General features: G+C 45.9%; 1 protein-coding gene across 6 annotated transcripts in view; it reads right to left on the bottom strand.

The window, feature by feature from the left end:
• WDR25 (WD repeat domain 25) overlaps nt 1–23,977 on the bottom strand; it is a 141,520-nt gene that overhangs the window by 50,407 nt on the left and 67,136 nt on the right. For all 6 annotated transcript variants that reach the window (XM_058567707.1, XM_058567704.1, XM_058567708.1 and 3 more), the window contains exon 3: nt 4,448–4,595. In XM_058567707.1, coding sequence (XP_058423690.1) covers nt 4,448–4,595 — 148 coding nt within the window. The remainder of the gene's footprint in view (nt 1–4,447; nt 4,596–23,977) is intronic.

The raw sequence follows: 23,977 nt of genomic DNA, 5'->3' as shown, positions 1-23,977 counted from the left end.
AGAGGCTTTTGGAACTGAGCCACCACAGCTGCTCCATTTGGGAAAGGGCCCAGCACCTGGGGTGCTCTGCACACTCACTGGGAACAAGGTCATTATTTCCTACCTTCTGAAGGGCCTCCTGGTGTGGTGACAGAGGAAGGGAAGGGCACCCTTTGCTGAGCACCTACCATACACCAGGTACTCTGCAAAGGGCCTCTGCATCTCAGCTTTTAGCTTTTCCTCTCAACAACCCCACCAGCCAGGCACTGTTCTCCCCTTTCACAGAGGTGGAAATCGAGGTGAAGAAACCCGAGGACGCCCAGCTCAGGTAAGTGGAAAAGCCGCACTACACCCCACCCATGCTCCTTCTATCACACTGTGCTGCCTCCAGCATCCAGGAGCTGGGACCAGGTGGCAGAGCACGGATGTCCCAGACTAGCCAGGGCACATCAGGAGAGCTGACCAGGGCAACAGGAAGGAGGACACGGTGCCCCGCCAGGCCAGAGCCCTGGGGCTCCAGGGAGAGGACCATCTCCTTAGCAGCCAACAAATGCAAAGTACGAGGCCCTGCATGCCTCCAAGGCCTCAATAGCCAGGCTAGGGCCAGCGTGGGGGGCTGGAATCGGCAAGAAACCAGTACCACTTAGAAGTGAGCACGCTCTTCGAGGGATTTTGAGGAGACTGGCTGGTTTGGCATGCAGGAAGAGCTGACTCATAAAGCAGACGATGCTCGGGCCCTGATGGAGTCGGCCAGTGTTCCCTGAGGCTGCCTCAGCCTAATGCACCAGAGACGTTTTGTTAGGAAGATTACAGACGGAAACGGGAGCACCAAAAATAATTGATCTGTGAGCGGATTTTATTTAAGTGTTGATTCATGGTTGTTCTATAAGCCAACAGCCCGTCAGAACTATAAATTAACGAGATAAAATGTTGCTGGCTCTCCATATTTCAGGCCGGGTATTGACGTTTTCGAATCCACAGATTTTTAACTGTATTGATCGAGGACACCAGGATAAATGGCCTTGGCGCCAAATTCCCATTAACGACAATGGGCACCGAGTGACTAATTCCCAAAGCGCTACGGCGAGAACGCCCTGCACTGCCTTCTCCTGGCAGGGAGTTCTAATTAGATTGAAATGAAAAAGCCAAATCACCAAGGGCAGAAAGAGGCAGACCAAATGAAACGGGAGATGAGACTCGGTGACGAGAAAGGACGAGATAAGTCAAACCAGGCCAAGAGCCACGGGGGCTGCCCAAGCTCTGCTAAAGAGAGCACCCAACACAACCCGGGCCAGGGGAGGGGTGCAGGGACGAGGAGAGAGACAAGAGTGGCGCTCCCCCACCTCAACCCCGGTGGCCTCCGATGGGGTTTACTGCCTGGCAAGGTCCAGCCCCAGCATTGTCTCATCCACACACACACTGAGCAGCTGCTCCCAGCCAGCATGACGGAGACATGATGACCACCAGGACAGGCCCCCATCCTCAAGGAGCTCCCACACTAGCCAGGGAGACAGACACCCCCAAAACAACCCCCTCAGCAGGAGAGGCCCCGTCTAGAGGCTGGAGGGCCTGCCCAAGGGTGAGGTCCAAACACCTCGGCCCTAGCCCCCAAGAGACAAAGGACTTCCAACACCCTCACCACCGTGGCCCTAGCACCAGGACCTGGACATAGTAGGCGCTCTATAAGTAACTCCTAAAGGAATGACACCGGGCCTTCACCAGGTGAACCAGTGGTGAGTGCCATTCCCAGCAGAGTGGTGGAACGGAAAAGTCCTCCATCACCTCCCTGACCGGATGGCAAAGCCCCGAGGGCAGGGCCATGCCTGTCCTGTACCATCCCACACACCACAGCCGGAGGGGCTCGCTGGGCCTGGGGCCGGACACGTTTCCCTCCAGCGACAGTTCCACCACCAGCTGGGTGAGGCACGCCTCCCCTCCTCCTCCAGCTCTCCATCAGGCCTCGGTCCCACCCACCAGCTGCAGCCACCAGGGACACCTGCGCCGAGTGCAAATCCAGCCATGACTCTCTCCTGCTCCAAACTCAGCAACGGCCCCCTACTGCCACCTGCTGTGGCAGTCCCTAACTTGTCAGGCAGGAGGACTCTGTTTGAATATCTGAAAATTTCAGAACCCTACTACACTCACACACACCCACACACACGGCAGTGTCTGTTTAACATCTGTTGATTGAGAAGAGAGACATGACACAGGGCCACTAGGAATCCACTGACGTCATCAAACGCACTTGAATTATCCCGACAGCATCACCAGCATGTGAAAAGCAGCCTTCTTTACTCCGAGGGCGGGAGGCACGGGCAGAGTTCTCAGGGACCCCGGGGGGGGGGGGCAGTGCCCAGATAATGCGCCCCCCACAGGCAGGGAACTGTGTGAAGCTCAGGCTCCCGTTCCTGCACCCCCAAACTCACCTCCCCACAGTCCCTGTACCCCACATTTCCACACACATAACACGGTTCATGTTCCTGTGACAACTCTGTCCTCATTGTTCCATCTGCTGAGAATTCACTTCCGTCCTCCTCGACCACGCCCCCTCTACCCCAATTCTCTGTCCCCCTAACTCCTGCCTCAGCGTGGGTTCCACTTCCTCCAGGAAGTCTTCCTGGATCTTCCAGGCTAGCCGTCCTCGCAGTTCCTCTATCTCGCTCCATCACTGTGACCTGGGGCTCTCTCTGCACTTCTGTCTCCCCAGCAGATGTGAGCTTCTCCAGGGTGGATCTGGGTCTTGTTCACCTCTGTGTCTCTGACACTCAGCGTGGCTTACTGGACACACGAGCAATGGACTGTAACAGTCAGGCCCAGGCCTTGGAGCCTGGCAGACCCGTGTGCGTCCTGGCTCTGCCACTTCCTGGTTTGTGCCTCTGAGCCAGTATGTGAAAAGAGGACTCTAGTGGCACCAGCCTCGAAGGGTGAGAGGGGCCTAAATGAGACCCCGTATGTAAGGCTGCAGAAGAGGGCCTAGCACACAGCAGGTGCTCGGTGGCAGTACCTGCTGCCATCAACACTGACCCAATGGTCACCGTCACCAAGTGGCACCAACTCCCTGAGCCGTGGCTCCCTCATGGGCCCTGCAGGGCTCTCAGTAAGACCACCACCATCAGGGAAACGCTTTGTTGAGAAGAAGAACGCCGTGCACTCAGCAGTGTGGAAAGGGCACGGGGTTTGCAGCTGTACAGATATGGCTCCAAATCCCTGCCGGCCATGCACCAGCGGGAGCCCTGAGCACATCACTCAGCCCTTTGAGCCTCAGTCTCCTCACCTGTAAAATGAGGAGAATCCTCAGGGGAGGAGCGACATATCACGAGTGGAGCCTGTGGCACAGTACCAGCTGCTGACACACCATAGGTCTCATCACCACCCCTACTGAGAGCCTTGAGCTCACTCAGAGGAGCTGCAAGGCCGCCCCTCAGTGGCCTGGAAGGAGATGAGGACACTCGAGGTGCAAAACAAACCCCACGGTTACCCCAGACCACCTGCTGCATTCCTTCCCCGCGCCTCCTCTGAGCTGCTGGGGAGGAACTGTGCGGGGGGATCCGGAGTTGTTGCCCTGGGAGGGGCACAGGCCCCACACCACCACTGCTGGGCCAGGCAGGCGGGGGCTGCCCGAGGGCTCAAGGGATGCCTCAGGGACTGGCATGAACTCCAGCCTCCTCTCCTGGCGCTGGCAGTGGTGCCCTGCAGCACAGAGACCCAGGAGGAGCCCAGGGAGGAAAAGGTAGGCGGGCGCTGAAAGCAGCCGGCCTAGGAGTTGGGGCAGAGGTGGGAACCCAGCCCCGTGCTCCTGACTCTGTTCTCACCTGAACCACGGACAGGACCCCGCTCAGGCCTGTGGCCAGATTAAGTGCTAACAGGGCCTGCTGCACAGGAGCGCTCGGTGATGGAAAGTTCCTTCCACCGACTTCTCTCTCCTTCTCGCCCTGCTTGTCAAGAGCCCCCTTAGGATTTACCAGCACGGATCCATCTCACTCAAATGCCTTTTCAGTGTGGGCATTAAGGCAGAACTAGTTTGCAGACTTTCCTTACGAGCTGGAATCATTCCTTACAGCCTTTCGACGATAATGAATTGACAGGAATTCTAAACTGATTCCAACCAAAGGACGCTGTGATAAAGCTGAATCCATTTCAGCACAAATTACACGTCAGAAGCTGATTAAAAAGCCACCTCTTTATCCAGCCCCACAGCTTAGAGCTGAGGCAACCATGGGGCTCTGTCCTCTGGGCAGGCTGCCAGAGGCCCACCTCGAACCCTCCGTGGAGAGTCCTGGTTCCAGGCAAACGGCCTAGAAACACACGCACCAATCTGAGCCTGTCCTGAGGTCCATCTCCCACTGCCCTGAAACCGTACACAGCTGTGGCTACAGACACCCAAGAGAAGCTTCCCCCGTGAGGAAGCCGGCTCAGTCACCAGCTCTGAGGAGGGGGCACCTCGGGGTAACAATATAGAGAAACATACCTGTTTCGAGGTCTGTTAGGTGCAGGGCGAAGTCGAAGCCACCACTGAGGATGCGCTGGCCGCAGGGAGACCACCGGGCAGCCCGCACCGCCTCACTGTGCAGGGAGTAGGTCTGCAAGCAGCTCCCCGAGTCCACGGCGTTCCACACCTACAAGGCAAACACAGTGCAGATGTCACAAACGGGGGCCTGGACTCCGGGGCTCTGCTCAGCCCCTCTGCACCAGGAAAAGGGTCCTGTGGTGGCACTGGATTCCCATTATTTACCATTAAAACAATATCTAGATGTTCAACTTTTCCTTGTAGAAATGTAAAAGCTTGGGACTGCAAGGTGAGGGGGGGCTTTTCCCAACAGTTCTTCCGGAGTTAAGGGGGCCCACAGAAAACAGCATTCCATGTGTTGCTGCTCCGCCACCAGCCCTTTACACCTGCTCCACACCTGCTCACCACCAAAACGTCCTGCTCCACTCACAGCTCTAGCACCATCTCACCTGCATCTCTGACATCTGTCCTCTGAGACGGGGCTGTCTGAGCCCTGCAGTGGACACTGCACCAGGCCGGGCTATCTTCACAGGTCCTGCTTCACAACCGAGATCCCAAGGAGTGCCTCCACCCCTGTGTTTATAAACAGCCAAGAGCAAACACCTGCCTGAAAGGCAAGCTCTCTTTCTGTCTGGGAGAGAAGGTACTGGCCCTCATTCCCACCCTGGCTTTCCATGGGGAATGGGGCTCACAGCAGAAAGCCCTGTGTACCTTAATGACTTCTGAAACATGTTTGTAAGCCCTCCGGTATAGAACCATACATTCCGAGAGCCATGGCCACTCCGTGGGTGAGAGGGCTGGGTCCAGCTCTTCACCAGGTCTCCTAGGAAACTCCACGACCACCACACAAGCCGACAGGGCTGGCCCTGGGCCTGGCACCCGGCGGTACTCAGCAGTGCTGGTCTCCCACCCTCGCTGTCACTATAGGGAGAAGGGGACGCTCCCACCCCACCATCCGGAGTGGCTCAGAGGGTTGAACAGGAGGCAGGAAGAGCACCAGCATCCAGCGTGGGCATCAGAGCCAAGTGCCTCCCGCGTGACACTGCTGCTCAGGGGCCATGTGACTCAGCTGAGTAGCTTGGCCTCTCTGGGCCTCAGTCTCCTCCTTCGTAAAGTGGGAATGAGAAGAGCCCCGTCTGAAGGGCAGTGGTGAGGAATGAGTGAGGACTGAGCACGCAGCACCGTGGCTGGCACACAGCAGGAGCTGTGGCACTGGTGGGCATGTTTCTTGACGCCTGCAATGCGAATGGTTCCTAACAGCAGGCATCAGGGACTCCTGGACGACGTCAGGGAACCCAAGCTTCATCTCCTTAATAAGAGAAAAACCCAAAGTGCACCCACACACATCCACAAACCTGATCCTAGAGATAACCTTCCCTTTCAAGGTGAGAAAAATGCATCCTACCACGTCCTGAAGGTTCTCAAAGTGCAAAGGAGCAGAGTTCTGAAGGCACTCTGGGCATATGTAAACGTCTAAGCTTAAGAAAACAAGAGGTCAACAGTAGCCTTTAAAGAATGTGCAGAGAGCTCAGTTCCTTTCTTCCTTATTAGGGGTCAATAGCTGGGGTCTCAAACTGAAAAACCAAGTAATAGCAACATTTACATTTAGAAATATGGGCAGAAATAACAGAAGAAACATTCAGAAGACTTCAAAGTGGAGTGGGAATTCATGGTAGAAGGGCAGAGTGCAAGCAACCTCTGTTTTTTCAAAGTTATGTACAAGCATGATTTTAATAGAAAAAATAAAGTTAATGAACTAGATCTACAGGGTTAACACAGCTACAGTAAAAAAATAATATTGAGTACATAAGACAAGCTGTATATATGCAGTACGATGCCATCTAAGTTTTAGAAACACACAAAACACCACCTCACACCCATTAGGATGGTTTCTATCAAAAAAAGAAAAGAAAAGAACAAGTGTTGGCGGGGAAGTGGGAGAAATTGGAACCCTTCTGCGCTGTTGGTGGGAATGCAAAATGGTGCAGCCACTATGGAAAACGGCATGGCAGTACTTCAAAAAATTAAACATAGAGTTACCATATGATCCAGCAATTCCACTTGTGTATACACACCCAGAAAACTGAGACCATGGTCTCAAAGAGATATTTGTACACCAACGTTCATCACAGCATTATTCACAATAGTCAAAAGGTAGAAGCAACCCAAGTGTCCATTGACAGATGAATGGATAGACACAATGTGGTATATCCATACAATGGAATATTGTTCAGCCTTAAAAAGGAAGGAAATTCTGGCACATGCTAAAACATGGATGAACCTTGAGGACATTATGCTAAGTGAATCAGCCAGATACAAAAGGACAGATACTGTATGATTCCACTTACGTGAGGTACCAAGAGTAATTAAATTCAGAGAGACAGAAAGTAGAATGGTGGGTGCCAGGGGCTATGGGGATGGGGGAAGGGGGAGTTAGTATTTAACGGGGGCTGAGTTTCGGCGGTTTTGCAAGATGAAAAGAGTTCTGGAGATGGATAGTGGTGATGGTTGCACAACAATGTGAATGTACCTAATGCCACTGAACCGTATACTTAAAAATGGTTAAAATGAAATTCTATGTTATGTGTATTTCACCACAATTTTAAAAATACACATGAAGCAAAACTCTTATCATGTTTATTTGTCCATTTGTAGTAAGACTAGAAAAACATGAATGGAGAGGGTGGTTGCTCCTGGGAATAGAGGGAAAAGACAGCTGGGAACGCTAGGCTGTACCCCCTCTAAAGAGGGCAGAGAGAGAGAGGGAATATGCTCTGAAGCAAACGTGCTCGAACGTTTCCATCTATCAAACTCATTCATTTATTCATTCATTCAACCAGCATTTCCTGAGTCCCTGCTATTAGCCAGGCATTGCTCAGCAGTATAAACAAATAAGACAAAATCCCTTGACTTCGAAGAGTTTACAGTCTCGTGGGGGAGACAAACACGAAACAAGACAAGCAGAATCTATATAGTGTATTAGGTGGTGGTAAAGACTGAAATTCTACAAAGGAAGTAGGGAAGGGGCCATAGGTCAGGAAAAGGGGCTGAAACGGTGACCCGGAAGGGCCTCTCAGAGAAGGCAGCTGAAAGAAGGCCTGAAGAGGTGAGGAAAGGAGCTATACAGAAACTGGGGGAAGAACCTTCCAGGCAGGAGCAGGGCCACCTGGGCTGCTGTGTGGGGAGGAGAGTGAGGGGCAAGGGAGACACAGAGAGATGGTGAGGAGCTTCTGCAAGAATCCAGGGGAGAGAGGAGATGGCTTGGACCAGTTGGAGGCAGTGGAGAAGTGGCCTCACTTGGAAAGTAGAACCAACACAATCTCCTTGGGTTGGAGGTGGGCTAGGAGGGCAAGAGAAAAGTCCAGGACAACTCTGGAGGTTTTGGCTGGAGCACCAAGAGGAAAGGAGCTAAAGGGGTGCCTCAGACAAGAGGAGGAGCGAGTTTGAGGGAGTAAGACCAGGAGCTCGGTTTTGAACCACAGAGAGCAGGCCATTGGATACATGAGCGTGATGTCCAAAAGAGAGGTCCAGGGTGGAGGCTGAGCTCTGCAAGTCATTGCCAGAGATGGTGCTTCAGTCACGAACTGGATGAGCTCTCAGAGGGAACAAATGAGGACAGGGCCGAGAGGAGGCCCAGCGCTCACAGGAAGGGATTGAGGAGGCTATGGAGAAACTAGAAAAGGAATCTGAGAAGAAGAGGCCAATGAGGTGGGAGAGAAAACAGAAGAGGGGTGTCAAATGCTGCTGCGTGGTCGACGGGACGAGAACGGGGACCAGAGCCCTGGATTCTACAGTCTGAGTGGTGGGTACACAGGCGTCTGTTATATTACTTTCTAGACTTTTGAGTATGTTTAAAAATTTTCATAATTTAAAATAAAAATGTTAATGAAGAGGGAGAGGAGAAGAAGGGAGAGAAGGAGTGATGGAAAAAGGAGATGGAAGAGGAGGTGGGGAGAGGAGAGAAGAAAGCAAAGGGGATGGGGAGGAAGGAGAAGAAAACGGAAGGAAGGGCCCAGGGGGAGGAGAAGGGAGGAGGGAAGGTGGGGGAGGGGAAGGAGCAGGGGGAGGAAAAGGAGGAGGAGGGGGAACAGGAGGAGGAGGAGGAGAAGGAAGAGGAGGAAGGAGGATGGATCACGGTCGTAATCAAAGAAAGACAAAAGCAGAGAGTGGAACTCTCGAACCAAGGCCAAAAGCAGCAAACCAGGAAGTTTGAATTCTTGGCCAGGAGGCCTCCTGAATCAGCCACGGAAATACCTTTAAGGAAATCTATCAATCTGTAAATTGTCCGATAACTCCCCTCTGAAGTAAAAAATGCACACTTGGCTCTCCTGGTTGATATATGCACAATGATAGCGTCAGAATCAATGCAGACTAGTATGCCACTTCTCAAAGCTACCCAGGGTGAAGGAGAGAAGAATCTTTGCTAATCGCTCTGCCTAAGTGAATTTTATGTTCATTGTCAGGTTTTAAAGATTAATTCCCAAACTCTGCAGCAGCCTGAAGTGTGTACCTTTTTTCAATTAAGTAATCAGAGATCCCGATGTGCCTTCATGGAATTAAGGAGTTAAGTCTTCTATCAAATGTTCTAAGATGACTTGATGTGTTAACTAGAGACATTCCATGTGTCCAGCAAAAGTCGGATTTGGAAAGAACATGACATGTAAAATGTGGTGCAGTCACTTGCTGGTCCCACGTTTACTGCGGTTTCCATGTCCTGGTGACTGAGCCGTGGCCCGACAGGAGTTCCTCGTAGGCTCTTAAGACCTGCTGCTTTAGCCACAGGCCATGCTCTTCCTGCCTACTTGCCTGCCTTTTGTTTTTGATTATAAAACAAATACAACCTACTTATAAAATATTCAAATTATACAGAAGTGCAAAAAGCAAAATCCCATAAAAATCAACTACAGGATTGTTGTTTCTCTGCTTACATTGGAAACAAGTGTGCTCTGCAAAAAAAAAAAAAAAAGTCAAAAAACAGAGAAACACAAAGAAGAAAACAAGAGTCATCCATAATCCCACCACCTGGAGATATGGCTGTCAGACTTCTGGGTGACCACCTGCCTCCCACTTGGCCCTGCCCTGCCAGCTCCTGCCCCAGGGACCCTCCTAGTTCAGCCCTGGCTCCTGGCCTCCTCTCCACCTCTTGAGAGCCCCTGCTGCCCCAGGAAATCATTCTAGAGACCACTCTTGGACTCACACAGCTCAGCACAAGCCTGTGCAGCCAGCGTGCAAGGCTTCACCAGGCCGTTCGCCTGCAAAAGCTTTGGGAATCCTTCACGGTGTGCATGTTCAAGGGCTGAAACTACAGACAAATTTGGGGAGATGTCTTAACAATATTGAGTGCTTCAATGCATGAATAAGATAGATCTCTCCTTTTATTTAGTTCTTTAATTTCTATAAGCAAAAATCTTGCACACCTTTTGTCAAATTTATCCCTAATTATTTCACATTTGATACCGCAAATGGTATTTCAAATTTTAATTCCAGATTCTTCATTTCTAATACACAGAAATACAATTAATTTTGAATATTGACCTTGAATTCTGCAACCATGCTAAACTAACTTATTGGTTCTAGAAGCTTTTTTGTAGATTCAGTAGAATTTTCTACAATCATGTTGTCTGTAAATGAAGACAGATTTACTTCCACCTTTCCAATCCAGATACTTTTTATTTCTCTTTCTTGCCTTATTGCACAGCCTAGAATCTCTAGTACAAAGCTGAGTAGACATGGTGAGAGTGGACACCCTTGCCTTGCTCCTGATCTTATGGGGACAGCAGTCAGTCTTTTACACAGTTAAGTGTGATGCTAGAGCTAACGTTTTCATAAATGCCCCTTAACAGTTTAAAAAAATTCCCTATTTCTAGCTTGCTGAAATTTTTTATCAGGAATGAATGTTGGATATTGTCAAAAGCTCTTCCTGGGTCTACTGAAACGATCATGTGGTTTTTCTTTTATAGTTCATGAATATGCTGAATTACATTGATTGATTTTCAAATATTAGGCTAACCATGCATTCCTGGGACAGATTCTACTTAGTCATTATATAATACATACATACATACTTACATACATACATACACAGATGGATTGATTTGCTAAAATTTTATTTAAAATTTTGTATCTAAGTTAATGAGAGATATTGGTCTGTCACTTTCTTCTCTTATAATGTCTTTTTCTTGGTTTGATATCAGGGTAATGATAGCTTCATAGAATGAGTTGGGAAGTGTTTCCACCTCTTCGATTTGCTGGAATAGTTTGTATAGAACTGTGTATTGGGTTCCTAGGGCTGCCCTAACAAAGTACCACCAACTGGGTAGCTTAAACAATAGAAATGTATTGTCTCACGATTCTGGAAACTAAAAGTCAGAATCAAGGTGTTGGCAGCGTTTTTCCTGCTGATGGCTGTGAGGGAAGGATCTGTCCCAGATCTCTCTTCTCAACTTGTGGATGGCTGTCTTCATGGTCACATGGCATCCTCCCTCTTGCTTTTCTGTCTCCAAATCTCCCCATCCTAATGGCCCACCCTCACTTTAACTTGATTATCTCCGTAAAGACCCTATCTCCAAATAAAGACACGTTCTGAAACACTGGGAGTTAGGAGTTCAAATCGTAAGTTTTGAGAGAGATCCAATTCAGCCCATAACAAATTGGTATTATTTCTTTTGGTAGAATTCACTAGTGAAGTCATTTGGACCTGGAGTTTTCTTTGTGGAGTTTTTTAATTATGAATTCTATTTCCTTAATAGGCACAGAGCTTTGAATATTATCTATTTTTTTTTATAATTTTATTTATTTTTTTTTCCCCCAAAGCCCCAGTAGATAGTTGTATGTCATAGCTGCACACCCTTGTAGTTGCTGTACGTGGGACACGGCCTCAGCATGGCCAGAGAAGCGGTGCGTCGGTGCGCGCTTGGGATCTGAACCCCGGGCCGCCAGCAGCGGAGCGCGCACACTTAACCGCTAAGCCACGGGGCCGGCCCTTATCTATTTCTTCATGAGTGAGCTTTTATTGTTTGGGTCTTTCAAGGGATTTATCCATTACATCTAATTTGTCAAATTCATTGGCATAAAGTTGATCATAGCATTACTTTAGTACCCTTTTAATATCTGTAAAATTTGCAATTAAATCACTTCTCTTACTCATAATATTGGTAATTTGTATCTTTTTTATTCCTGATGAGTCTGGCTAAAGGTTTATCACTTTCATTGATCTCAAACAACTAGCTTTTGGTTTCACTGATTTTTCTCTACTATTTTTCTGTTTTCTATTTTAATTATTTAATTATTTCTGCTCTTATCTTTATGTCTCTTTTCCTTTTTTTTTTTTTTTTTTGCTTACTTTGGGTTGAATTTGCTCTTCTTTTTCTTGTATCATAAAGTAGAAGTTGAGATCACTGATATGAAATTTTCTTCCTTACTAATATAGGCATTTAGTGCTATAAATTATCATCTGAGAACTGCTCTAGTTATGTTCCACAAATTTTTATATGTTGTGTTTTCATTTGCATTTAGTTCAAAATATTTTCTAATATCCTTATCAGTTTCTTCCTTGACCCATGGGTTATTCAGAAGTGTGTTGGTCAGTTTTCAAATATTTGGGAGTTTTCCAGATATCTTTCTGTCATTGATTTTTAATTTAATCTCATCACCATTAGAGAATATACTTTGAATGATATCATCCCTTTTAAATTTACTGAGACTTGTTTTATGGCCTCTAATATGGTCTATCTTGGTAAACATTCCATGTACACTTGAAAAAAATGTGCATTCTGCTGTTGTTACATGGAGTGTTCTATAAATATCAATTAGGCCAAGTTGGGTGATAAGGTTGTTCAAGTCTCCTACGTATTTACTGATTTTCTGTCCACCTGATCTATTGATTATTGAAAAAGGGGTGTTGAAACCTCCAACTATAATTGTGGATTTGATTCTCTCTCCAATTCTATCAGTTTTGCTTTATGTATTTTAAAGCTCTCTTTTTAGGTGTATAAATATTTATGCATCTAATGTTTATGTACCTAATGTTACGTCCTTTGATGAATTAACCCATTTATCATCATAAGATGGCTCTCTTTATCCCTGCTAATATTCTTTGCTCTGAAATCTTCTGTGCTGATATTCACATAGCCACTCTAGGTTTTTTTAAATTACTTGGTATATCTTTTCCATCCTTTTACATTTAACCTTTTATGTCTTTATATTTAAAGTGGGTTTCTTGAAGTCATTGTATAATTAGGTCTTGCCTTTCTAGCCAAGCTAACAATCTCTGTCTTTTATAAGAGTGTTTAGACCATTTCATCTATTATTAATATGATTTGGTTTAAATTTTCCTATTTGTTTTCTATTTATCTCAACCATTCATTGATTCTTTTCTTTTTTTGCCTTCCTCTAGACTATCTTTTGTTATTTCATTTTATCTCTCATTGTTAGATTACTAACCACTAATCTTTGTTTTATTATGAGTTGATTAAGGTTTATAGCATACATCTGTAACCTATCACAGTCTACCTGCAAACAATATTATCACCTGCCTTATAAGAACCATAACAACACTATGCACCACTCCCCTTCTCAGTCGTTGTACATTATTATACATTTAATACCTACATCTGTCATAAACTCCACAAAACATTGTTATTATTTTTACTTTAACCAGTCAATCATCATCTAAAGTGATATTTTAATAAGAACAAAAAGGATTTATATTTACTCACAGTTACTATTTCTGGTGCTCATCATTCTTCTATGTAGATGCAGATTTCTATCTGGTATCATTTCTTTTCTGCCTCAAGAACTTTTTTCACATTTCCTATAGTGCAGGTCTGCTGGTGATGAATTACTTCAGCATTTAAATGTCTGAAAAAGTATTTTGCCTTTATTTTTTTGTTTATTTGTTTTGAGGAAGATTGGCTCTGAGCTAACATCTGTTGCCAATCTTCCTCCCTTTTTCCCTTTTTATCCCCAAAGCCCCAGTAGATAGTCGTGTGTCATAGTTGTACATCCTTCTAGGTGCTCTATGTGGGACGCAGCCTCAGCATGGCTTGACAAGTGGTGCGTTTGTCCATGCCTAGGATCCGAACTGGCAAACCCTGGGCTGCCGAAGCGGAGCGCGTGAACTTAACCACTGCACCACTGGGCCGGCCCCTTGCCTTTCTTTTAAAAAGATATTTTGCTGGGTATTAAATTTTAGGTTAACGGTGCTTTAGGTTTTTTTTCTTTCAGTACTTTAAATATGTTATTCCATTGCCTTCTGGCATTATGTCCAATAAGAAGCCTGCTGTCTTTCTTATCTTTGTTCCTCTGTATGTGACTTGTCTTTTTCTCCCTGTCTGGCTGCTTTTAAGATTTTTCTCTTTATCATTGGTTATAAAAATTCTATTATGACGTACCTTGGTGAACTTTTTTCTTCATGTTTCTTGTGCTTGGGGTTCATTGAGGCTCTTGGATTTGAGGGTTTCTAATTTTCATCAAGTCTGGAAAACTTTCAGCCTTTATTTCTTTTAAATATTTTTTCTGCTCTCTTTCTTTGAGGATTGCAATTTCATGCATATTGGGCAAGCTTGAAGTTGTCCCACAGCTCACTGATGTCCTGTTCATTTTTCCCCCAAGTTGTTTGCTCTGTTTTGCATTTTGGATAGTATCTATAACTATGGCTTCAAATTTGCTAACCTTTCCTTTTATAGCTTCTAATCTGTTGTTAATCCCATCTAGTGTATTTTTCATCTAAGATAATTTTTTTTCATCTCTAGAAGTTTGATTTGGATCTTTCTTATATCTTCCATGTCTCTCCTTAACATGCTCATATTTTTCTCTGCCTTTTTGCATATATGGAGTATAATAGGTGGCTTAAGGTTCTGATCTACTAATTGTCTCATCTGGGTCTGTTTCTGTTGATTGATTTTTCTTATCATCCTGGTTCTTATTTTTCTACTCCTTTGCATGCCTTGTAATCTTTGTTTGGATGTCAGACCATCCAAACAAAGTAAATTTCCACCAGAATTTTACTTTAGTAGATGTTCTACATTTTTGTATTCCTATAAATAGTCTCATCACGAGGTTTGTTCTGGGACACAGTTAAATTACTTGGACACAGTTCACGCTTCGCCAGGATAGTTTGAAGCTTTGATAGGAGGGGCCGAAGCTGCATTTAGTTTAGGGCTATTTTACCCCACTACTGAGGCAACACCTCTGTGCACTGTGAGGCTTTCCCACTCTGGCTTGTGGGAATATGAACTATTCTTGGCCCTGTGAGCTCTGGGGATTGTTCACCCTGCTCCTTTTGAGTGGCTCTTTGCCCACCTCAAGGAGCTTCCTCACACACGTGTGCTGATTGGTATTCCACTGAAGACTTGGGGGGGAACCTCCTGCAGATCTCTGGAGCTTTCTCTCTGGGTAGTTCTCTAACCTCTGGTTCTCACCCTGAGAACTCTAGCCGCCTTGACCCTCCTGGACTCCCAGCTTGTCTCCTCAACTCAGGAAGGTCACTGGGACCCACCTGGGCTTCTCCTCTCTGTGCTATAGCCTAAAAACTCACCAGACAATAAGCTGGAGCAATTGTAAGGCTCACCTCACTTTGTTTCCCCTCTCTTGGGGATCACTGTCTACACTGCCTGGTGTTCAGTGTTTGAAAACCACTGTTTCTTTTGTTGTTGTTGTTTTCTTTGTTTTCTTGTGTGTAAGCCCAGCAAACAGCACAAATGTTGAAAGCTCATTTGAATTTTAAAGAATTCCTAACCTACTGATCAATTCTAACTTAGAATTTCTCAATTATTTTTTGTCTTAACTCAGGCTCCTCTCCGTCATTTTCATTAAATTAATGCAAAGCAATTCTCATCCTCGGGCTGGAAGAAATCTTTTAACTCCCTTATCTGGTTGGGTTTTGTTTTTTCTTTTTCCTAAATTTTTTCACCCATTTCTCCCATGCCCCAACCCCTGCTACTGACAACCACCAATCTGTTCTCTGTATGTATGAGCTCTTTTTTTTTTTGGATTCCATATATAAGAGAGATCACATGGTATTTGTCTTTCTCTGTCTGACTTATTTCACTTAGCCTAATGACTTTGAGGGCATTGTTTCTTATATTTTGTCCAGTTTTTAATTGTTTAAGATTGGAGCATAAGTCTGGTCCCTATTACGCCATCTTTGCAAAAAGCACAAGTTCCCATAAGTTATTTATAAGCGTGTGGTTTAACTGCCAAATGTTTATAGAGTTGTTCTTATTGTTCGGTGTCTTATTATTTATTACTAATTTAATTCTATTGTGATCAGAGACTAGAACAATCCTAGAAAGGATTGTTTCAATCCTTTCAAATGTATTAAGATTTGCTTTATGACCTAGTATAAGGCCTACCTTAGTGAAGTACTATTTGAATTTGAAAAGTATATGTACACTTTTATATACATGTATACTTTGAGAAGTATATGTGCACGTGTTATGTAGTACTATATACATATATATAACATATTTAACATACATATATAGTGTTCTATATGTATCCTGCATTTATGTATAGTGTTCTATAAATGTCAATTAAGTTAAGGTAGTTAGTAGTGTCATACACATCTATCCTCACTAATTTGTCTAGTTGTTCTATCAACTACTTAGGGAAGACTATTTGAATCTCCACCTATGACTGTGGATTTGTTTATTCTCCCTTTAATTCTATAAAAAATAATTTCATGTATTTTGAAGCTCTGTTATTAAGTGCAAATATGATTGTTATGTCTTCCTGATAAACTGGTCCTTTTATCATCATGAAATGTCCCTCTTATCTCTGGTAATATCCTTCATCTTGAAGTCTATTTTATTGGTTAGTATTACAATACTTCCAGTCTTCTTATGCTTACAATTGAATGGCATCTCTTTATTCTATCTATTTACTTTCAGCCTATTTGTTTCTTTTTCACTTAAAGTGTATCTCTTGTCAACAGAATATAGTTCAGTTTTGCTTTTATCCATTCTGACAGTCTCTTTTAGTTATAGTGGTTAGTCCATTACATTTAATGTAATTGTTGATATGAGCAGACTTACATGTATCATTCTGCTATTTATTTTCTGTTTTTCTCTCTTTTATTCCTCTCTTCCTCCTTTACTGTCTTCTTTTGGAATAACTGACTATTTATAGAATTCCATTTTATCTATTGGCTTTTAGCCATACCGCTTTACGTTATTTTTTTAGCGGCTGCTCTGGGGATTACAATACACATCCTTCATATTTTAAAGTCTCCTTACAGCTAATATTGTACCGTTTACATAAAATGTAAGAAGCTTGCCACCATAAATTTTTTTCCAACCCCACTTTTACTCCATAGTTCTCATATGTATAACATCTACGTATGTCATAAACCCCACAATGCAATACTATAATTTTCGCTTTAAATTATCATATGTATTTTTAAAAATTTAAAAGGAAAAAATGGTCTTCAATATTTTCCAATCATATATTTACCATTTCCAGTCTCTTCATTCCTTCCTGGAGATCTGAGTGCCAATCTGGTATCATATTCTTTCATCGTGAAAAACTTACTTTAACGTTTCTGTAGCACACATCTGCTGCCAGTGAATTCTCACTTAGTTTTCATTTATCCGAGAATGTCTTTCTTTTACTTGCATTCTTGAAGGATACAGAATCATGGGTTGACATGTTTTTATTTTTCTATCAGCACCTTAAAGATGCCCAGCCCCTGTCTCTGGATTCGACTTTTTCTTATGAGAGGTCAGTAGTGTTCTATCATTATTCTCCACATGATATTCATTATTCTCTGGCTACTTTCAAGATTTTCTTTTTATCTTTGGTTTCCAGAAGTTTGGCTATGATGTGCCGAGGTGTGATTTTCTTTGCATTTGTCCTGTTTGGAGTTTGTGAGGATTTTTTTCCTTTTGAATCTGAAAATGTACATATTTCATCAAATTTGGGAAGTTTTCAGGCCTTATTTCTTCAACTAGTTTTTCTTCCCCATTCCCTCTCATCTCCTCCGAGACTCCAATTACACATATATTATTACAATATATATTGCACAAATATCTTTTGATATTGTCCGCAGGTCCCCGAGTATCTGTTCTTTTTTTTCCCGTTCTTTTTCTGTTATCAGGTTGACTAATTTCTATTGCTCTATCTGCAAGTTCACTGGCTCTTTCTTCCGTCATCTCCATTCTGCAATGGAGGCCAGATGATGAATTCTTTATTTCAGATACTGTATTTTTCAGTTACAGAATTTCCATTTGTTTTTTCTTTATAGTTTCTATTTCGCTACTGAGATTTCCTATCTTTTTATTCATTATGAGTATATTTTCCTTTGTATCCTTGAGCATATTTATAATAATTGTTTTAAAATACTTACCTGCTAATTCCAACATGTGGATCATCTTGGAGTCAAGCTCCACTGATTGCCTTCTCCTGAATAAGGGTCCCCTTTTCCTGTTTCTTCTTACATTGAGTAATTTTGGGTGGAATACTAGATATTACAAAATTTACTTGTATAAACTCCAGATTCTGTTACGTTTCTCTGAAGAACACTGATTTTTTTTTTTTAAACAGGCAGCTAGCTTGGCTCTACTCACATTTCAAACTCTGTCTCCTCTGCCGTGTGCAGCAGCAGCAATTTCTACTCAGTTCTCTTATCCTTAGCTGAGCTGCTCAGAGTCTGCCCCATGCAGGGGTTCAGGAGCCATCCAGAGATTTGGGCAGAGACTATACACAGAACTTGTGGCTCTCTCTCTCTGACTCTTTCCTTTCTGAGATTTCTCTCCTCATTTTCCAGCTGCTGTGGTTGTGCCAAATTCTGTCCTCTCATTCTTCAAGCCAGTAACACTGCTAGTTTTCTATCCAACTCTTACCCGCTCTGCCTGGCATGGACTGGAACCTACCCTCAAGCAGAAAAACATAAAAGCAGAAGACTCACTCAGTGCCATTTCCTTCTTGTAAGAACAGACTCTCTTCCAGGGTCTACCTGCTGTTTGTTGCTCTCTAAAACCTTCAGGTATTTGCTGTTGTTGTTGTGCAAAGTCTGTAGTTGTCAGTGGTGGGAAGGTTAGTCTGATAGGAACTGCTCCTTCATTACTAGAAGCCAAAGCTAATATCCAATTTTAAGCATCTATTTTGCAGTAAAGAAAGTAATGCATCACCTCACCTCCTGATTTCCATCCCCATGCCTGCCATACACAAACCCATTACCCCAATACTTTAGTAAAAATCTCCCCACACTTGGCCTTCTGGTAGGAATATTTAGAAGAGTGAAGAGATTGGAGTATTCGTTCTGCGAGTGAATCACTATGTCACAGAGATGACAAGAAGGCCATTGGTGATCTACAGATTGATGTCATTTACTGCAGGCTGAAAGGGGAGCCAGGAATGATTTGAGGAGATGACTCCTCCCACACTACTCCCCCAACCCCTGCCAGCTTCAGGAAAACATGTAGAGAGCCTGGGAAGACTGCAGGGTTCCCAACACACATGGTATAGGAGTTTGAACCAATTTTACATGAAACCCTAATGGCAGGGTACCTCAGCTGATATCTGTCACAAGGGGCTCTCATCTGCAGAAATAGTGAGAGTCAAAGCAGTGTTTTCATTTTACACCATCCTCCTAAGTGCTTCCTAAACTGTTTTTTGTACCAAATGATGCAAGGTCCCTCAAAGTAAAGGTTAAGGAAAAACTCGATCAGAATCTGTAAGTACAAGAACATTCATTATGCAGAGAGTTCCAAGAAATTATTCTATTCAATAGGTCAGAACAAAGGGAAGGAGTTTTAAATGTCAATAGAAGAAGGAAAAGGGCAAAGAAGAGTTTTCTTAGAGTAAAAAAGGATTAAGAGCAAGACATATCGCAGAGGTTGCTGAAGAATGCACAGGGAGCTGGAAGTGGGGGTTCTGGAGGTCACGAGTCCACCCTCCTAGTACAGAGTGGAGATGACCCCTGGCAGGCTGCAGGCTCCCCAGAAGGTGGTGGAGGCTGTCCAATAGTGGGGAGTGCAGAACTCTAGGAGGAGCCTGAGCCCCTTCTGAAAGCATCACAATACTGGACATTACTCTGAGACAAAACCTACCACCCCGCCTCCCACCTCCAGGTGACAATAATCTCATCTTCAGCAGTCACTATGCATCAGTCATGCTTTCAAGCACTTTACAAGAATTAACTCCATCCTTACCACAGCCTATGAGGTGGAAATTATCATAAATACCATTAAGCAGATGGTGAGGTTTCTGCCCCAGCTCACACTGGGCGAGGTGGAGCAGGGAGTCAGACCCAGGCAGTCTGGCTCAAGAGCCCACAGACTTAACCACCAACGTTATTCCCCCCTGCCCCTCACCTGCAATGTCCCATTGCTTCAACCCATCGCTCCTAACCCTGCTCTGCGGAGTGACACAACACCAAGTAGACGGACCCCTCTTCCCACGGACAGCTCTTTAGCTGCTCCATGGTGATTCCCCACTGGATCACTGCCTCCAAATTTGGTTCTCCAAAGTGCTTCAGGCCTCCTCTGTGTTCTTTCTCCCTCACCTGTCAGCCCTATCTTCAAAATATATCCCAAATCCAACCACTTCTCGTCACCTCTGCTGCTACCACCCTCATCTGAGCTGCCGTCACCTCTCCCCTCCACTCTGCAAGAGCCTCAAAACTGGTGTTGCGGCCTCCACTCAGCCCCACAATCTGCTGCCATGCAGCAGCCAGAGGGGTCCTCCGCGTCAGAAGTCAGGTCACACCCCTTCCCGCTGAAAACTCTCCCGTGGTTTCCCGTCAGACCTGGAACCTATCCCGTGTCATCTCCACTCTGGCCACAGCGGCCTCTTGACTGCTCCTCACACACATCAGACCCTTTCCCCTCGGGGCCCCTGCACCTGCTTTTCCTCTGCCTAGAATGCTCCTCCCCAGACAGCCTTCCCTTGAGCTCACTCAAGTCTCTACTCAGAGACGCTCCCTGAACCATCCACTTTAAACACTGCTCCCGTAGCTCTCCTTCACCTCAGCTGGCTCTACTCCTCTTCAGAGCAGGCATTACTTCCTAACATATTTATGTTATTTGCTTGTTTGGTTGTTGTCTGCTTCTCCCACTAGAATGTAAGCTCCATGAGGGTAAGGACACTATTAATTCTCTATATTGTTCATTCTATATCCCCAGTGTGTTAAATAGGGTCTGGCATATATTAGCAGCTCAATAAATATTTGTTGGGTAAATAAAGGAATAGATGGAATGGATGGATGGATGGATGGACGGATGGATGGAGGGACAGACAGACAGAAAGAGAGAAGAAAGGTTGGATCTCCTGGCTCTGGGTCATCTACAACTTGGACAAGTAGATCTCCCTTCTGTAATATTACTCAATTTGTTTATTATTAAGTTGTAGAACAGAAGAATGCTAAGATTCTTTGGCCATGAGAGAGCTTTCCCACTCTGAGAGTAAATCATTGATTCTTTGGGCTGGGTGCTCTTTTTCAACAAGCCATGGTCATCCAGGTGGACTGTGTCACCTGGTAGACACCTCTCTCTATGTTCACAAGCACAGCCTGATACTCTGGCACCATGAGGACCACGGGCTGGTTCCCACTCTTTTGTAAAACAAGGATGAGATGAAATCGCCAACGTTCTAATGCGTCATGTGCCTTTCCAAATCAAGATTCACTCGGTCTCTGGCCTCACAATACACAGATCCTATGAGTCTAAGAACTCATGAGAGAACGAATGGTTTTGGGGAATGAGTGCTGGCTCCCAGCAAGCACACCTGTCTTTCATCCTGCAATGCCTGGGATTTTCCTGCCTGCCCGTGTCTATCCGCCCTTTTCCTTGTATGAGCATCCACCCTTCCTTGGGGAACCATCCACACCCCACTCGGTCACTGTGGTGCACGAGGCACTGACTCTAGTTTCTACAAAGGACACGTAATCCAGGCCTGGCCAATCGGAGGCAGTGAGGTGCCAGCCCAGGGCTTCAGAGGGCAGTAAAAGGGAAGAAGCATTTCGTCTCCACTGGAGTTGCACAAGAGTAGCCCTGGAGCTGAAAGAGAGCCACCACAGGTACGGCATGTCCCTAGAACCGGGGCCCACCAAGAGACAGAGAAAGTGAGACCAAGACATGAGGACACCTGAGTCCCTGAGTGCAGCCATGCCTGAAGCTGCACAGCCCTTGGCCTTGTCACCTCTTGAAACAACAGATTCACTTTTTTGTTTAACCTACTAGGAATTGAGTGTTCTGTCACTTGCAACCAAGAGTTCTAACACAAATCCATTCTAGAATTTTGCCACAAGTCAATATTAATTTTATTGATAGTTAGCTTCTAACACTGCCTTTTTTCTCTCTTGGAAAGTGGGTTTAATATTTGCCCATCTCTAGTCCTCTCAACCCTCTCCCATTCTCCATAATTTCTAAGCACTATCGCAATCTGTTAGCACAGTTGGAACCCTCTAGGTCTCAATGCTGGAGCTCCCTTATCACTACTAAATGCTCCTGCGTACCAGCCTCACCTGATGGGGACTGGGAAGTACGTTTAGGGACCTTTCCAGGCTGAATGTCACATCTGTCCCTGAGCCACAGGCCTCTCTCCTCCTCGGTGTGCTTACGCTGAACACAGATAAAAGAGGGGCTTCGCACTGCTCCCTGCTCTTCTATCCTAAGAAGTACTCTCCCCTTCAAAAACTGGAGAAACTGGGAAAGCGGAGGGTCTGACCCACTTAAAAGTAGTAATAAGATTATACTTTAACTTTTGTGCATCATTTTCCACGCACTTTTCCAAATTACAGTATCACGTGATCCCCACACAGACCTGTGAGGTCAACAGGGAAGTTATCTCCACTTTACAGATGTGGAAATGGAGGCTTAGAAAGACTGAGCAACTCTATTCATTCATTGGATTTACTCAACAGATATTACTCGGGGTCCACAGGTGCCAAGAATGCTGTTCACTGCTAGAATCCGGGGAAACAGAAGAGCTCAGGAGAGTCAAGTGGAAGAGAAGGAGATTAAGCAAATGCACAAACAATATCACAACTGGGGATAAGGGCCGCGAAAGAAAAGACCTGGGCTCTGGGAGATGATAGCAGGTGAACCTGATGTGGGTTGGGGAGGTGGGCAGGACTTATGAGGAAGAAGTGAGGTAGGCAGGAGGGTGGGCAGGCCTGTGGAGGGGAGAGCGAGCCTGCAGCGGGGGCTGGCAGGGTGGTGTGGCCCATTCTGTGTGTGAAGAGGGAGAGCAACGGGACCGGAGCAGGCCACACTGATCACACGGGGCCCGGCAAACACTTGGAGAACTTCCAACTGTCTCCCTCCATGGAAAATGGGAGGCCATCGCAGGGTTAAACACAGTGAGCAAAGCAATAATCAGATTTTCCTTTTTAAAGACTACTCAGGGTGCTGCACAAGAGGCCAGAATAATGAGGGGAGATCAGTGACAAGGGCGTCCAGAGGGGAGAGGGCAGGTCTGGGTAAGGGGGCGGCGGGCAAGCTGGACATGATTGAGGACACACCGACGTCTGTTCTGGAGAAGATCACCAGAACTTGGAGGTGGATCAGAGTGGGCAGTGAGGCGGAAGGAGAGCAGCTGAGAAGGTGAGGTGCCGTGGGTGCACCATGCGGGGAGAGCATGCTCCTGAGCACACTGTAATGGAGGCAGGGGAAACAGAACCTGGGACTTCTTGTTCCCATGACCCCATCATGGTGCCACCTCTACAAGTGATGGCAGTGGCAGACGGTGGGGCCATGCTCCACACGCGCCAGGATGATGAGCCGGCTCAAAATCAACATGTCTGCTTCCTCCACACGCAGGGACTGGGGCTGCTCTTGGCACTTACCGAGTGGGGGCTGCTGAGAGCACAGTCTGACTTGTTCTAATGGCCTCCAACTTAATTCCTTCTGCAGGCCCAGTCTGGGGGGCCATGGCGTCCTGGCTGTCAGACACAGCCTTGTCCCAGGGTACAGCCTCCTGACAGCTTCTCCAGAGACCAGCTGAGGCAGCCTCTCCCCGGCTCACCCAACAGGCAGCCAGGGCAGGGCCCCACAACAGAGGTAACCACTCTCAGAAAGGGAGGTCACTCAGGTCCTGCTGCCATGGCAACAGCCACAGGCCAGTGTCAGGCTGTCTTTACTCCCCAAGGAGGCCTTCCAGGGCAGCCCTGTGGGCATGCTCCATCAGGCCCACGCTGCTTGCCGAAGCCACGAAGCCATGGTTCTTAGCAGCCCTCCCTGATGGGGTCTGGGTGGGGTGATCATTTTCAACAAGACTCCTCCATACACACAGAAATGAATGCCAGCTCCTCACCCCAAAACTCCATCCAGAAACCCAGTAAGGAAGTGCTCTCAGCCTTCTGGCCACAAGGCCTTATCTGGCTGTGGGCTTCTGCCAGGCACAGCCAGGGGCTTAGTGGGGGTTGTAAATGGAACCGGTCCAGCAGGAAAGCCTTCAATTGACACGGGAGGCCCACTCACCTAGGGCCTCACCTCTCCCCACCTCCACCTCACTTGCATATCACCTTCCAGCCAAGTTTCCCAAACTTGT

Source organism: Diceros bicornis, chromosome 24 (genome assembly GCF_020826845.1).
Source record: "Diceros bicornis minor isolate mBicDic1 chromosome 24, mDicBic1.mat.cur, whole genome shotgun sequence".
In the NCBI taxonomy this organism is placed as follows: Eukaryota; Metazoa; Chordata; class Mammalia; order Perissodactyla; family Rhinocerotidae; genus Diceros; species Diceros bicornis.
This window is presented reverse-complemented; position numbering and strand designations above follow the sequence as displayed.